Raw genomic sequence first — 17,452 nt, 5'->3', positions numbered from 1 at the left:
GTCACCCTCAAAAGCGGCTAAAAGTTCCCACAAACTACAAAGAGCATAGTTAAATGCAATGCCTAATTTATTAATACAATAGATACTGCACAATGGCTAACAGGTAGAAGTCTTAGAATAATGGAGATTTACATTTTTTATGTTTCCACAAATTTACAACATTCACAGTGAAATGGGTATACATTTCAAAATAAAAGTACTTCATTACACAACTTGTGAATATAGGAATAAAATACGATATTAAAGATATTAACTGAAAAAACAATTATTAAGTAACACAATGTTAGTTAATGTTTTAAATTAAAGTTATTATAAAGTGGTTTGGCAGCGTTTGTAAAGGTTAAAACCACTGCTATAGATAATTAAACATGATTTCAGGTCATGGAAAGGGATATAAAGGTAGGCTAGTTGACGGAAAAACGCGGTTTAACATCATATTGCTAGTAAATGTTATTTATTATGAAAGATAAGATTGTAAAATTAAAATTACCGAGAAAGGTTGACAATCCCTGCACTAGCCAATGGGTGGCAGTAGATCCTTATCACGGTTTAACTTGTTGCTGTTGTTCTTTCAAAGAAGAAGAAAAAGAAACACCGTTGTATTACCACTGAAGGTTGAAGTAAAAAGTGTTTTCCTTTTCTACATCATAAGATAGACCGGTTTGCTTTTTTTCTTATAAAATATGGTCGAAGTAAAACTGTCGAACTAACTGAGTCTACGGGTTCAGTTTAACGCCCACGAGTTACTGCAGGAGAGTGGGTGAGTTTTCTGGTTCGGAAAAGTTTCATGATGGCAAACTTGCCTTAACATTTCAGTGTTTTGAATTAAACTAACTAAACTACTTTTAGCTTAGCATTAAACTTAACTAAAGTCTAGAAAAGGTGTACGTCGTTAGATTAAACGAAGCAGACACTTTTTGTTGCCAGTTTGTAAACACAAGTATATGAGGCTTTGCTAGTATATGTATTATTGTATTATACATATACTGTGTGTGTGTGTGTGTGTATATATATATATATATAATTTTATATATCTTTTGTTTATAGTGCAAGTTCTTACTTGCTGTCGTCATGCCTTAAATATGCTAGCAGGGCTAACTTAGTCGTTTTACCATAATTATAAACTTTATATAAAACAAAAACAGTTAGTGAATGATATGATAGTGTATGATATGATATGCTATACATGTATATATGTTGTTTTAGGTGATGTGTAGCATGTAGGTTTAGCATCACAAGCAGCCTGCCCAGCAGCATTCACCACGGCGGGGGAAATCAGACCCATCGTGTGCAGGGTGGTTATCTACCTACAGCGGGACATGTCAGGAGAGAGCTGCCTGCACCAGCTTCAACCGCAAACCGGGCCCATTGTGTCAGTCTCTTCAGTGGCCTGCCCCAAGACTAACACTTGCACCTACCGTGGTGTCACCGGCAACAAGTATGTGCAGCTCAATGTTGGAGGAAATCTTTACTATTCCACACTGCACGTGCTCACCCGACAGGACACCCTGCTGAGATCCATGTTTAGCGGCAAAATGGAGGTGCTCACCGATAAGGAAGGTGAGTTATTTAGACATTGCCGAGATAAGATCTCTTTAGTCTTGACTCATAGTGCTGATGTTGTTAAAGTGAATTCTTTGTTATTTTTTCTTTAGGTTGGATCCTAATAGATCGCTGTGGGAAACACTTCGGTTCGATTCTCAGCTATCTCCGTGATGGATTTGTGACCTTGCCCAAGAGCAGACAGGGGATCATGGAGCTCCTAGCAGAAGCCAAGTATTACCTGATCCAGGGCTTGATAGATTTGTGCCAGAGGGCCCTGCAGGTTGGTTAAGACTTATGAAGGGAATAGACTTTAAAATAAGTTGTGCACTCACTTGATTATGTGTGTTCTTGCCTTTGTGTGATTGTCATGAAAACTGTAAAAAGATTATTATTTTTTTTTTTTAAATTGGGACATGTAAATTAAAGGATTAGTTCTCTTCAGAATTAAAATGTCCTGATAATTTACTCACCCCCATGTCATCCAAGATGTTTATGTCTTTCTTTCTTTAGTCGAAAATATTTTTTTATTTTTTTATTTTTATTTTTTTTTGAGGAAAACATTCCAGGATTTTTCTCCATATAGTGGATTTCAACAGCTACCAACAGGTTGAAGGTCCAAATTGCAGTTTCAGTGCAGCTTCAAAGGGCTCTATATGATCCCAGACAAGGAATAAGGGTCTTATCTAATGAAACTTTTTTATTTTTCTAAAAAAAATAAAAATTTATATACTTTTTAACCACAAATGCTCATCGTGCACTGCTCTGCGATGTGCCACGCATTACGTAATCATGTTGGAAAGGTCACGCGTGACGTAGGCGGAAGTACCACGGTAGGAGAAAAAACTCCATCTAGTTTTCTCCTCCAACTTCAAAATCGTCCGACATCGTTGCTTTACCTTTTTTTGTAAAGGCTGTTTGACTTATTCTTTGCAAGTTCGCTTTGTAAACACTTGCTTGGTACTTCCTCGGAATGGTTAATATATATATATGTATATATATGTATATACATGTGTATATATATGTATATATACTACTTATTTATTGGTTGAAATGTGACCCAGATATTTTTGACAGGCTTTTTGAGATTTATTTGTTTGTTTGTTGATCTATTTTTATTTCATTTATATATTCTTATTTTTTTGCTTGTTTGTTTTGTTTGTAGGATAATGAAGAAAAGGCTCTGTGTGTAATCCCATTCATAACATCTCCTAAAGAGGAGGAGAGACTGATACAAGGCTGTGTAAGGGTGAGTCTATCCCGCAATGCAAAGATATGTTCATTGTTCACATAAAAATGAGACAATCTACAACTCTAAATGTCTCCTGGCATTAAAATTTTCCCTCTTACAGCCTGTTGTGAAACTGCTTTACAACCGAGGTAACAACAAATATTCCTATACAAGGTAAACACAAGTGTTTTATCATTCTTTAACATTCAAGGATTTAACTTTTTGAGAGATTCAAGTAGCTTCTACAGTCAATACTTATCTTTTTGATTGGTTTTATCTTCCTCAAAAGCAACTCGGATGACAACCTACTCAAGAATATCGAGTTGTTTGAGAAGCTGTCCCTGAGCTACAGTGGTCGTGTACTCTTCATTAAAGATGTCATTGGAGACGAGATCTGCTGCTGGTCCTTTTACGGACAGAGCCGTAAACTAGCAGAAGTCTGCTGCACATCCATTGTTTATGCTACTGAGAAGAAGCAGACAAAGGTAAAGTCCTGTTTGAAAAGGTATTTCTAGAGACTCTTTCATAGCCTGTTCAAATGTATCAAAGGAGAACTCTCGTAATGCTCTCAGGTTGAGTTTCCAGAAGCGCGGATCTACGAGGAGACGCTAAATGCCCTGCTTTATGAGACTCTCCCAGTCCCAGATAACTCCCTGTTGGAGGCCACCCGCAGACGGCACAATTGTTGTTCACACAGTGAAGAGGAGGAGGCCGTGGAGCTGAGGGAGCGTGTGCGTCGCATCCACATTAAAAGATACAGCACTTATGACGACAGACCGCTTGGACATTAGCCTAACTGTGATTTGAGGCTTCCAAGACACTATATAAATATATATCCTTTCAACTAGTGCCTCAGTTTTCACATTGTCCGTGAAGAACACTAAACTACCAGCACCGTTTAACCACTTTGTAATTTGCTGCCGGTACAGATTGCTGCTTTCTTTTTTTGTTTTGTTTTGCTGGGGGTTTGACAATCAGTGTTTTGAATGAAATCCTGCTTGAACATTAATGTGAACACAACACAAAAAGATTTTGAATTAGCATTAATTCCTATATTTTAATTTATTGTGTTATTTTTTTAGGTAAACACTATGTTTTTAAATAGTAATTACTAACCTAATCATAGAATGTTTTGATAATATCTTGCCAAGATAAATCTGCCAAGTACATCACTCTGTTTCTGCTAATCGAGCAGGATCATATACTCTGTTATAATCCTGCCTTATGCCTACGTTAATCATCCGTACTTTGATTTAAGATGATTAATATAGGAAATAGATTTGAAAGAAATTATGTATATGGACTTGGGGTGTTGCATTTGGGAAAATGAGGTTGTAGTGTTTGAATTTTTTTTGTCTAGTGTGATAAGAAATGTGCTTTTGAATGAATGAATGTGCCCTAGAAGTTTCCTGCTCTAATTATTTAACACTCACGAAAAAATTTCAGTATTAACTTAAAGGGATAGTTCATACAAAAATGAGAATGTTTCAACTTTTTTTTGCCCATACAATGAAAATCAATGGGGTCCAAAACAACACTCAGCTTCTTTGACTGTCAGTGTATGGACAAAAATATCAAAATATCTTTTATTTTTGTTACAGGTTTGGTACGTTCTATTATTCTAGTAACTTTAACAGTAGATATTAAAGGCAAATTATAAATTGTACCTCAAAGCCCTTAAAGGGTTAGTTCACCCAAAAATGAAAATTCTCACCCTCATGTCGTTTCACACCCATAAGTCCTTCGTTCATCTTCGGAACACAAATTAAGATATTTTTGATAAAATCCGATGGCTCAGTAAGGCCTGCATCGCCAGCAATAACACTCCCTTTTTCAATGCCCAGAAAGCTACTAAAAACATATTTAAAACAGTTGACTACAGTGGTTTAACTTTAATATTATAAAACGACGAGAATACGTTTTGTGCGCCAAAAATAACAAAACAGCGACTTTTCCCCCCACAATATCTAGTGATTGGCGATTTCAAAACACTGCTTTATGAAGCTTAACAAATCTTTTGTTTTGAATCAGTGGTTCGGAGCGTGTATCAAACTGCCAAAGTCACGTGAACTATTGAAATTTCAAAACACATATGACGTAATGAAGCCTCGTTTACTGAAATCATGTGATTTTGGCGCTCTGAACCACTGATTCGAAACAAATGATTCGTAAAGCTTCATGAAGCAGTGTTTTGAAATCGCCCATCACTAGATATTGTGGAATAAAGTCACTATTTTGTTATTTTTGGCGCACAAAAAGTATTCTCGTCGCTTCATAATATTAAGGTTGAACATGAACTGTTTTAAATATGTTTTTAGTACCTTTCTGGACATTGAAAAAGGGAGTGTTATTTCTGGAGATGCAGGCCTTACTGAGCCATCGGATTTTATCCAAAATATCTTAATTTGAGTTCTGAAGATGAACGAAGGTCTTAAGGGTGTGGAACGACATGAGGGTGAGTAATTAATGACATAATTTTCATTTTTGGGTGAACTAACCTTTTAAACAGCTTCTAAATATTCAGTATCAACTCAGTAATTTTCTTTTCTTTTTTTTTTTTCATTTGGATGCACCTGTGCCATTTATAGGTAATAGGTAACTGTGCCTTCCATAATAGGATATGAGACTATAACCATCATGCATCACGTATCTTTTCATCCAATAGGTCATATGAACATCATGTCTCAGTGAATGCCTAATGACAATGCCTGATCAGTTGAACAAGCACAAGCGCCTCCATCTGAGCTGTCAAGTGTGGAGGGGAGCTAAAAATAAATCGCCGTCACTGCCTGAACAGCGTACGGCGCGTGAAGAGATTTATCCCATTGATCAACAATGAGGAGGGGGCGGGGCCAGCGGTGGTTGCGTCATAAAGGAACCGAAGATGGCTTCACGATGCGCTACAGCAGTGCTTAGATGCGTCAACGCTCAGCTGTCAGTACACACATTTATATGAAAAGGAAGGAAGGGTAAAAAAAATATTGGGGGGGAAGGCAGGCGAGCCGTTCAGATTTATGTCTCCAGCCAGTTTATGCTGCACTTGGGTTGTTTAACAGTCAGGGACAATGGGTTCGACTACAGATGAAGAATTTAAAGAGAAATTACTATGGAACGTCAAAAGAGAAGTAAGTATAATTCATGTATATATTCTCTTGAATGCTGAAAACATGCTTGCACTATTATCTTGCATGTTTTGGTGTTGCAATGTGCATCCGAATTAAGTGCAATAATATAGAAGTTTCAGATGGTTACAGTGAATACAGTGAACAGTTATGATTCTCCAGGTATGATATCTCTTACAGACTCACATTCAAACCCGTTTCACCTGTAGAGCTGAAGGGTTTCCTTCCTATAACTTACTATGGCTTTGCGAGACAGTGATTTGTATTCATTGGTTTCTGCGGTGAACAGTAGATTCTATCTTCTGTAAATGGCTAAATAACCGCTTGGGCGAATACGTTTTTAGTGTCGAATATACTCCTAGTCGTTTGCAATGTAAACAAAAACGAGTTGACACCGAATTTCCATTGACATATACTTGAGGGGCTGAGCGCTCAGAGCACGCGAGGTTTATTTATAACGCGACTGTAAGAAAAAAAAAACGCTACTTTATGATTTGATTGATTAGAAATGATCGGTTTCATTGATATCTCTGCACGTTATGTGCTTCAGTTGTGTTTTGCTCTCGGCTTATTTTCTTTTTATCGCATGTAGGGACTTAAAAAAAACTTTCCTAGGTGGAAATCAGCAGTAACCTATTTTTTTCAAGCTGTTACACATTCATTTCAGTGACTTAACTTTGTATTTTATGTGAGGGGATTGAGTCAAATTCATATCTGTATAATATAGGAGGACCAGTATGGTCGTTGTTGCTGGTTTACAATACAGGTTTAACTGGCTAAGCAATACTTTTGTATTGTAGCTCCAAACTCATTATTAAAAACTGTTTAATTCGGCTACTAGATTAAATTAAGTAATGGATAATGTATGTGAAGTGTAATGTAGCCTAATAAACCACGGGTTTCTTTTGCAATATTGACCATAGTATTGATAAAAACATAACATAGGCTATTGATTTGTTTTAATTCACCTCTAAATTAGATCAAATATTCCACTAATAATAGTTCACCATAATAGTCCACTACAATACAGTAAACAATTTATGAACATCTTAACTGCAGTGGTGAAAAATCTAGTTTTGGTGATCATTATGCAAATATAATGTGCTCTGATCGACCAATCAGATCCAAGATTCCTCCAAGGTATTTTAACCTTAAAAAAAAAAAAAAAAAAAAAGTGTAAAAAATGTTTATTTAATATTTTAAAATGTGCTAACCATTTTATACCACTTCAAAACAAGTACTCTAAGATAATATGAATGAACTTGGCATATTTTGTAATAATTATTTGATAAGACTTCACATTTGCATAGAGTTTCGAATGTTTTCACTCCAGGAACTGTAAAGTGGAAGAAGCTGTTAAATTCTTTTATGTCAGTATAATTAATTCTTATCTTTTCCCTTACAGTGCAGGGAATGCCAGTTTTAATTCCGGCTCTCATGAATAATAGAAATCTTGAATGAATTGCTGCAAAGAATAGATGTCCTAAATTGGTACCAGGATGTCTCATGTGTCAGAACAGACCGTGTCCAGTCCACAACTGATTCAGCCTCTTGAACTTAATGCACAATCCTGGCAGACATCATTTCTCATGATACTTAAGGGCATGTCTAATAAAGGCCAAAAATCATGGAAGTGAAGAGCAGCAATATTTCTTAAGGTGTCTGGCCTCAGGTGGCTCACTGGCCTGGGTTAATAAGGAAATCAATTTTTAACATCTCATTCATCAAGTTTTAAAGAACTTTCATGCGTCATATTCACTTAAATCTTCTATTTTTACCCTTTAAAATGAGTCACTTTCCCTACAAAAATATCCTGGACTCTTTTCACCAAAATAAAACTATAATTTTCATTGATTAATACAGTGTTTCTCTGGCAATTATGATTCTTTGTTTTATGGGGCATAGAAGTACATGTTATTTAAAATGAAGCGTATCACTAAAAACACATTAGTTGGGTTTAACGATTTTTGATATTTGTTTTCAGCTGTTTAAACCATCATATATATTTAGTGAGGAAATAAATGTGCCGTTTTAACAGGAAATAACAGCCCCGCTGCAATACACAGAGAATTAGATTTTTATTCCTCCATTGACTTTCTTTGTGCAACATCCCATGTCTCTGTCGCTTTAAGCTGCAGTCAGCCGTCTTCTGGTTGCCTAGGAACTGAAAGCATCAGCAGCTACCTAAGAAGTTAAATTGCATCAGTGGACGATTAATACAGCTGCATGAAGCAGGGATCGTCACAAATGGCTCCCACAAGAGCAAAACAACTTAGTTTTATTTTCCTGTTCTCTGCTTTTCCCCCCATCAATATTTATTGGTTGCACTGTGCAACATTGCACCATTTTGCAATGATCTGTTTAATATAAACTAAATAATTTTGCATTTGCAGAAATACATCCCCCATTTTTTTATTGAGATTTGTCTGTTTTTCTGTCAAGAAGAAGCTCAGATGAAGATTTTGAACGGCATGCTGCTTCATAGACTTTTCTTTTTATAGCTGTGCGTGTGATTGACTGCAACCCTTTTTAGGTGTTCACTATATCCTCTTAAATTGGGAAGCAGATGCTAGAGCGCTTTGTATTTACCAATGATAGATGCTGAGCATATTGCGAAAATATCTTTCTACATGTTGTGTGTGTGTGTGTGGATTGACAAGCTCTTATTTCAGCTGTAAAAATCCTTGAATGATGACTTCATTGCTACCGCTGTCAGCTTGGCTGGAAATGGGTTGTAATGCCATTGTTTTCCTTTTGAATCACTATTGATTTGCACTGGGTTACAAAAAACATTTCCAATTTTGTGTGTGCTATTCAAGCGCCCAACCATTCTTGTGTCTTTTGAGTCTTGTTATGTAATGCAACAGGCTACTGTTGTTAACTGGCTCCACAAGTTTTAATTTTTTCTTTTAAATACCAAGGACAAGTAGCCAAACACTTGATATCAGCCTTTAAATCAACCTTCTTTTGTCTTTTGGCCTTGTGGCAAATCTCATACCATAGGGTGCATACAAGTCATGCCCGTAACCAGCAGATGTCCATAATTTGCGCCTTCCTATTGCTACAATTACCCTTCAAATTACACAAACAGTATAAAGCCGCCTGCAAGGATTGTGATTAATTAGTCTGGGATTTGCTGTAATACTGACAGTTGGAAGAGAAAAATGTGACACAGCCTCAGTTCCTTGCACTCCCAGGGAAACTTATCAATTGAATGATGCTAATTAAAGCATTTGTGGTTACGCTGTCATGATTAATTAGTTGCTTTTGTACACCCGATTCCAATGTGCAGAAAGAATTTTGACTTGCCATTATTTTTTTGCTGGATTTTGCGCCCCCTAATTATGTGTCTTTCCATGTCTAGGTGAAGCAGATTATGGAGGAGGCGGTGACCAAGAAGTTTGTACATGAAGACAGCAGCCACGTTATTGCACTTTGCAGTGAGTACAAATCTAGAGGTGTTTTGTATCAGACAGGCTAATTCATTTACGTTCATATTTAGCGATTTTCACAATATATATCGTTTCAGAGCAGTTTTACAGAAAATGCATGTGTCTACATTACAGTTTCGAGTAATTTGTAATCAGCGGTGACTGTGTCGAAGTAATGTCCATGTCAGAAATGTAGAGCTCTAAGATAATACAAAGCATGCAGTTAGCTAACATCATGTATTCATTTAAGCAGAAACAATGAGCTCATTAAAGCAGTTATTATAAGTTATGATCATAATGATGCTGATGTGTTTATACCTTGCAAATATAAGAATTTGCTCTTCTGTGACATGTGGAATGTTGTTGATTGTGCTGATTTGAATGTCACCATGAAAGGTTTGAAATTGTGAGAATAATTTGTGAAAGACTGTTAAGCATCTTTTAAAATTGGTTGAAAATCTTTAACAAAATTATCATAGGAAAAGTGGGTTTATGAATTTATCATAAATATCAAAATGTCATGAATTAAACTATAGCTGCACAATTTCCTAACTATATATATTTTTTTACGTATGAATTAATAATTAATATACATTCAGTATAACTTTTTTTGTAAAGAAAACCGAATAATTACTAAATATAGATATAAATAGAAATAAAAGTATATTTATTTCTGTCATAAAAATAGCGGCACAATTTCCCATTGTGAATGAAATTATTAATTAACTAAATTATTATACGTAAATATAACTTTGTAAAAAAAAAAACAAAAAAAAACTTAATATAGATTGATATATTGTAAGTAGAAATAAAATTACATTACAAAATTACATACATAAAACTAATATTTAATATGTATTGTATTGATATGTAAAGAAAAACTAATAATTACTGAATAATATATTATATAAAAATATATAGATATAAATAAATATAAATTTCTTTCTGACCCATAAAAATAAATGCACAGTTTCCCAGCTGTTATTGCAAATTAAATCATTAATGAACTAATAATTCATATATATACTAATATATATATTTTTTGTAAAGAGAACTTGACATTTAATGAACAATATCTTTCAGACATATAAAATTGTTTGCTAAAATATATATATATATATATATATATAATATAATATTGACATGGCAGGCACTAATCTGAACCAGGAATAGCAGAAAAAAAAAAAAAAAAAAACTGTTGAGCAGGAAAGACTCTAGAGGGAATGGCTGGAGCTCCGTGGCATGATGGTTCCAGAGCTTTGGATCACTGCCAACAATAAGGTTAATTTGTCCGGTGCGGATTACTGGGAATGTGTGTGTGTGTGTGACTCACACTCTTTACTCCAGTGACACAGAGACAGGCCAGAACATTAACCCAGCCTCATTACGTCAGTAACACACCAGTGCTGCGTGGCACCACAAATATCGCTTAGTCAAGTTTCATCAATGCAGAAGCATAAATGCTCTTAGTATATGAATGGAAATACAAATAGGAATAAGAACAGGGAAAGAAATAGTAGAGTAAGAGTAATGTACTACAGTGTTATGCAGCTTTGTTGTTGTTTACATGCTCCGTTTGCCTTTGTGTTACAAGAAATAGTGTATTTACTCTCAGAAAGCACTTGATCTGCATGTTTATGCAAATATGAATTCAGTTTATAATTTGTGGTGAATCTGTATTTCACACATAGCAGATATTCTTGCACTGCCGCTGCTTGAGCTTGTTGATATTTACAGTTTGTCTCTCTTTTCATCCAATATGGCGTGCCAGCTTTTGCTTTGAAGCTCGGTTGTTGTGTTGTGTGAATTTCAAAACCACAGAAGAGCTGTAAGAGCTAAACAACAGTGTACAAGACATCAGGACATGTCACTACAAATCAAAAATCACCATGCCCATGTTTGCCTGAGTGGCCTGAACTCTTTTCAAAAGTATGCCGTGCTGCCATGTTTAAACAGAATGCTAAATTTATCCAAACTCATGTTATTTTCCATGACTGCTCTCGTTTAAAAACTAAAATGGAACGGCTTCTGTGTACCGAGGTTAAAGGTCACACGATAACAAGCAGTGATGTCAGCCCTCGGCTACTCTGTGACTCATCTCTGTCCTTCCGTTTGCCAGTTAGCGCTTTTTAATTGTGGAACATCTGGTAATAAATTTGAATTATTACTTCTGTTACTCAGGCACTTTTTTTGGACACCGTAATGAGTACATCTTCATTCGGCACTTCTTTTCATTAGCTCTAAATTACAAGGAGTTGGAATATGAGATTTGCTGTGTAAATGCTATAGCAATAGCTATTTAACTCCATGACTACAGCAGATCTAACCTTCTCAATGCTTAATATTAGTCCTTTGAGATAATGTTTGCACTCAGCTTATGTGAATCCCTTTGATTCATGAGACCCTTTCAAGATGTTAATTAGGTGAACAGTGGCACAAATACAGTACAGTGCAACTTCTCTGGAAAAAAACTACAGAATATGGATGCTAATCAGGGTCAATGCTAGTATCAATATATAGGCCTCTATAGATTAATAGGCCTATAAATATTATTTATATACAGATATAAGAGAATGTCATATATACATGATATATATCATATCATGACAACCCTCTGAAGATTGTTAGCATGGTAATGGATATGACAATGTTAATGTATTTAGTCTTGGCGGAATAGATCTGCTACGCTGCTGCTGAATTGCTGTTGTTGTAGATTATTGCTGCTGCTGCAGAGCAAGTACAGGAACTTGCTACTGCCAATACCAGCAGATACGCTGCTGCGAGTAAGATATAGTGCTGCTGCAGAAATACTGTACCATATATCAATAACCCATAGCAGATCTATACAGGTGGAGCTGGGGAAGGTGGAGGGTTTTAGAGGAACTCTGAAGCGTGCTGCAAACTGCTATAGTGAATGCAACCAGCCATTTAAATGTGTGAGCTCATTGGCTACTGAAGTGACATGGACCAATCAGCTTGTGCCAAGTAGTTAATGCTGTAATTATCATCAGCTTGCGTTAAGGACCCATCAGCCTGCGCCGTATAGAGTTTCATGACTGAACTATGTGTATATATATATATATATATATGTAAGCAATAAGGTATGAGAGGCTGAAGGGCGTTGTTAGGCACGACGCGAAGCCGTTTTTATAAAACGGTTACCACACAATACAAATATTAAAGCTAAAAATATGTATTAATGCAACTTTCATGAATTAAACTTTCACCAAAAGCCTTCCTTCCGCTGGAAAAAATAGTCCCTCACCGTGAACAGCAACAGAAGTTACATTATTACGCCATTAGATGGCGGCAAAGACTGTCTTTATGAGTGTGACTGAGTGTGTCAGTCAGTAGCGAAGACTTTTACATTGAAAAGACTGAATTGTTGTGAACACGGAACAAGATGCAACTGACAAATGCTTTGACTAGCGCTGTCAGTCACGGGAAAACCCCTTAAATGTTAAAAGGACAAGATAATACATCAGACATTTAAACAGATTTTTTATTATGAACATAGGACTGACCTGAAGGAAAATGCTAAATCTGAATGCAGGTAATAAACTCGCTCACTCGATCTCTCTCACAATATTCTTCTACATAATACAGTAAGCTTCAATGAACAATATCAATTGAGAACATACAGTTTACGTTGCTAAGAGTGGTTGCTAAAGGTCTTGTGTAACCGTTGGGTGAAGCGGTCATAGCCGTGTTTTATCGTGAATAAAACACAGCTATTGACCAATCAGAATCAAGGACAGGAGCTAACCGTTTTATATATATATATATATATATATATATATATATAATGATTGCACATATATGAATTAAAATATAATATATTATAATTATAAAGAATTAAATAGCTATTTGGATTTGAGGAGTGTAGGTCATTTTTCATTTCTTTTATTAGAGTGGCAATTTTTGAGACTGATTTTTTTTGTGCTTTCTTCTAAGACGCTCCTCCCCTCACGCTGGTTATCACACTCTCTCACGAATCACAGTCGTATTACATGATGATTTGGAGCGTTTTTGGGTGTCTGAGGGTAAGAGCATCTGAATCGTGACCGCAGTCGGGGTGATGAGGTTTCAGTATAAATGCTTTTCAGCGCCAGGGGTGTGTGGGTGTGTGGGGAGGGGTGGTCTGGGAGCACTGCCAGTCTGTCGTCACAACCAAAAAGCAGAGCAGTTCCCCTGTTTTCCAGTCAGTCGCCGGGCACGGATTCCCCACGCAGCCGGCCACCCCCTCACTTTCATCCTGCAGCACGCACTCACCCACGTTACACCAGCTTGTGACAATGCACTTCCAGCTAAATTATGTTTCAGGGGAATAAATCAAAAGGAATTGTGCCTGCGCGATGTAGGTTGGTTGAACGGTGTGCGTGTTATGGAGGCGGCATGTTGCATTTGAGCACTAAAATAAAGGCTTTGTTCTGACCTAGAAGTAGAAAGCTGAACGTTAGCATTTCTGTTCATCTCAATGGCAGTTGCTTGGCTGGACGGTGCCATGCCAACCAACCAAACCTTGACCACTTTTTACAGAGAATCAGATGCTTTATGGCATATTTGACTCCATTGCATCCATTTAGTAGTTTGTAGGCTGCAAAAAAATAAATAAATAAAGCATGTCACATGATCCTTCAGAAATCATTGTAATATGCTTATTTGCTGCTCAAGAAACATTTCTTCTTATTATTAATGTATGCAGTAAAATATTCAGTATGTAATATTGACAGGTAGTGGTTGAAATGGGTAGTGCAATCGCCATCCTCCTCAGACTCAACGCTCATGTGGGTTGCCAGATTGAGCATTGAGAGATTAGCATGTTTCCTAAATCTCTGCAAATATATTATGCTTTAGTACAGTCCAAAAAAAAAATTGCATACTGCAACTTTAATATTTTTGAGGAAACTGATACATTTTTTTTTTCGGGATTCTTTGATGAATATAGAAAGAATAATTCATCCTTGCTGAATAAAAGTATTAATTTCTTTAAAAAAAAAAAAAAAAAAAAAAAACCCTTACTGACCCCAAACTTTTGAAAGGTAGTGTTTTTTTGTCTGTTGGCATTACTATGGCAACAAATATAGATATAGCAACTGCAATGTCTGAATAAACGGATCTGGCTTTATTATTTTCAAAATAACTGATATAGTCAGTCATAAAGATAACATTTAAAAAAACAAAACATGTTGTTGCTCTCTAAGTCTGGCAATGTTATGGCAATAACATTTTGTGCTGATTTATTTTTCCTAAATGGTCCATTCTTTTGGCTTCTCTTCAGAAATGAGATGACTCAAGCCTAAAACTGGGTTTCCCAAAAAGCATCTGTCAATGGCGTCTTTTCTGTGTGTTTGATGCTGGTGTTCATGTGCCTGTCAGATCATGTGCCTGTACCCTGCTGCCTCCCCATAATGCAGAGCACACACTGTACGAACATGCCCGCTCTGATGCCAAGCCATTAGGCACAGCAGACCTGCATAATAGCCCCTGTCCTGATGCTGCCACTGCTAATGCCTGTTTGAGAATTACATGGTCGAGTGCACTCACAGATCTCTCTGTGTATTTAGTGTAAAATACAAAAAATTCTTATTCTTAATCATGATAAAGTTTGCTCATTTAGTGTACAAATCATACAGTGACTTTTAAGGCTTTTTCTGTTAACATTTTTTAATGCATTTGATATCATGAACATGTTAACATTAATATTTACATATACACTACCATTTAAAATTTTAGGGTTGTTAAGATTTTTTTGTTTTTGAAAGAAGTCTCTTATGCTCACCAAGGCTGCGTTTATTTGATTAAAAACAGTAATATTGCAAAATATTATTACAATTTAAAAGAACTGTTTTCTATTTTAATATATTTTGTTAATATCAGTGTTGAGAAACAGTTGTGTGGCATAATATTTTTGTGATCATTTTATTTGATGAGTAGAAAGCTCAAGACAACAACGTTTTTTTGAAATAGAAATCTTTTTAACATTTCAAGTTGTATAAATTATTAAAACGTTATTTTGTATATTATGAACAGACATGAATTAGCACTAATCAATAGAAGATTTCTAATTTGGCATTAACGTAGATTAATAAAAGCTATAAAAATGTTATTCATAATATTAGGTATCATGAATTATCTATGATACATTTTTTTTATCTTTATTATGTTAACTAATGTTAACAAATTAGACCATATTGTTAAGTGTTACCAGAATTTCCATTGTAAATGTTTGGCTCGCAATTTGTTACAGTTAGTCAAACATAGTTAATAAAGTGACAAAAAATGACAAATAATCATAATGTTATGACAGTAATGGATATTAGATAAGCGCTCACGCTGAATGAATACAATTTCTGTTTGTGATTTACCCATAGGTGAGTCCTGACTAACTTGCAACTTTTGAGATTACTGAAACAGGGTATATTTAGGTAAGTTTTATAGCTGTTTTTATGCTACATAAAACGTACAAACCACAGACTGTAAAAAAAATATGGACGTAGTGTCCGTGACGTCACCCGTAGATTTCTGAAGAGCATTTTTGAAGCGAAAATGAGGCCGCTGCCATCTTAGCAGTGCGTCACTCCCGGATAACTGAAAATGGGCAAAGAGGCGGGACGTGGTTGCTGAAACCACATCCGCCTAGCGCGACGTGATCATGTTAGCAGGCAAAGGAGCTATCTATATATCTTAGATACTATCTAAAATATTAATATTCTAATTATATAACTTGTTATCTTTATTAGTTAATAAATATAAGTTATATCATTAGAAAGTTCTAAAGGTTTACTGTCAATCTACGGTGTCTTTTTTACGATATAGATGCTCCAGCAGCACCGGTAATTCCAATTTGTGTCGGGTGTGCACATGACAACACGAAAAATCAAACGGGACTTCATACCTTTATAATGAAATAGTGATCGCGAGATGAATCCAATCCGTGGCACTGGGTAAATGATGAGTATCCATTGAAAAACAAAAAACAGTACTTTTTGTCCACAAAAGCGTTAAATCCATGAAATATTGATATATTATCCATTGTTTGCATCACATTTCTTCTGAATGATCTGCTCTCCATCATCGTTCTTCAAGAAATTATGCAACCTGAGCAGTGTTTGTGTTGTAAAACTGTATATGATTGTATAAATGAGCCCGCGTCCAAAGTATCATTTTTCAAAATGCAGCAGTTTTAGTTATAATATCCAAGCAGTGCTGTCAGTTTTATATCCTCCCGCCATTGTCATTGTAGTAAATCTCACGAACAAAACTTTTAGCCAATGCCACGATCCAACGCGTGTTCTGTATATCTTCCGTATTTGAGCACATGTACACAGACGCACATCTGCCTCGAGTCTCGACCATTAACGCAGCAAGCCATATTATTTTTTTAATTGTATAAAATAATCCCGAAAAAAAAGCACAAACACGGCAGAAATGCCAAATTCAGTGGCTGGAATTAGCTGAGGTAAAGTGATGGCTCACAGACAGCAGCGCAATTCACCTGTCACTCAAGTGACCACGCCCTTAATTATGCTGAACTTTAAGGCTTAATATAATTTAAACGGATGAGTTATAAAAAAAATCACCCCCCTCAGAGTTGTCATGAAGGGCAAAATTAGTAGTATAGATCAAAACCACAATTTGATCCAGGCTGTAAACATGTTTTTTTCTGCTGTAAAGTTGGCCATTTTAACATGGGGGATTCTGCTCTCTTTTGGAGCCTGTCCCTAGCGGCCAGTCGATGAATCGCAGTTTAAGTCACTTCCATATTGGCTTCAAGAGAAACTGGGGGAGGTTGCCACTTGGTACAAACATAGAAAAATGTACACTTTTACATCTTAATTCTCAACAGTATCAGCATAATTAATGTACTCACTTCCAGCATGAAAAGAATGTCCCACTAGATTCCCATGGGTAGTTTTGACATTGTGGTGGCGTTCGCCTTGCAGATATAACCATTTTGACTTCAAGACTTGAAGGCAGCATATGTCTAACTGTGTGCTGATTTTGTCTCAGAAGTGTTTGGCCAGCATGTTCTAAAAGTTTTCATCCTCCATGCATTTTAACAAGCAGTGGGCTGTGTCGGGGGTCAGCTGGCTCCAGGCTATGTAGCCCACTGGCTGATCAAT

General features: G+C 36.1%; 2 protein-coding genes across 7 annotated transcripts in view; both read left to right on the top strand.

The window, feature by feature from the left end:
* Window positions 1-507: 507 nt before the first annotated feature.
* On the top strand, window positions 508-4,177 carry tnfaip1 (tumor necrosis factor, alpha-induced protein 1 (endothelial)). The gene is made up of 7 exons (XM_051863698.1): window positions 508-760; window positions 1,207-1,560; window positions 1,656-1,825; window positions 2,708-2,791; window positions 2,895-2,947; window positions 3,063-3,258; window positions 3,346-4,177. Exons 2-7 carry the CDS (start codon window positions 1,320-1,322, stop codon window positions 3,562-3,564), a joined length of 963 nt encoding a protein of 320 aa, XP_051719658.1. The 5' UTR covers window positions 508-760; window positions 1,207-1,319; the 3' UTR covers window positions 3,565-4,177.
* A 1,049-nt stretch (window positions 4,178-5,226) lies between these two features.
* The window catches only part of sgsm2 (small G protein signaling modulator 2), a 59,146-nt gene continuing 46,920 nt past the window's right edge, over window positions 5,227-17,452 (top strand). For 3 of the 6 annotated variants that reach the window (XM_051863043.1, XM_051863041.1, XM_051863040.1), the window contains exons 1-2: window positions 5,228-5,898; window positions 9,260-9,335. In XM_051863043.1, coding sequence (XP_051719003.1) covers window positions 5,839-5,898; window positions 9,260-9,335 — 136 coding nt within the window. In that variant the 5' untranslated portion in view covers window positions 5,228-5,838. Of the gene's footprint in view, window positions 5,899-9,259; window positions 9,336-17,452 lie in introns of all 6 variants that reach the window. The other 3 variants (XM_051863045.1, XM_051863044.1, XM_051863039.1) reach the window with 2 other exon arrangements.

This window comes from Ctenopharyngodon idella, chromosome 15 (genome assembly GCF_019924925.1).
Source record: "Ctenopharyngodon idella isolate HZGC_01 chromosome 15, HZGC01, whole genome shotgun sequence".
In the NCBI taxonomy this organism is placed as follows: Eukaryota; Metazoa; Chordata; class Actinopteri; order Cypriniformes; family Xenocyprididae; genus Ctenopharyngodon; species Ctenopharyngodon idella.
This window is presented reverse-complemented; position numbering and strand designations above follow the sequence as displayed.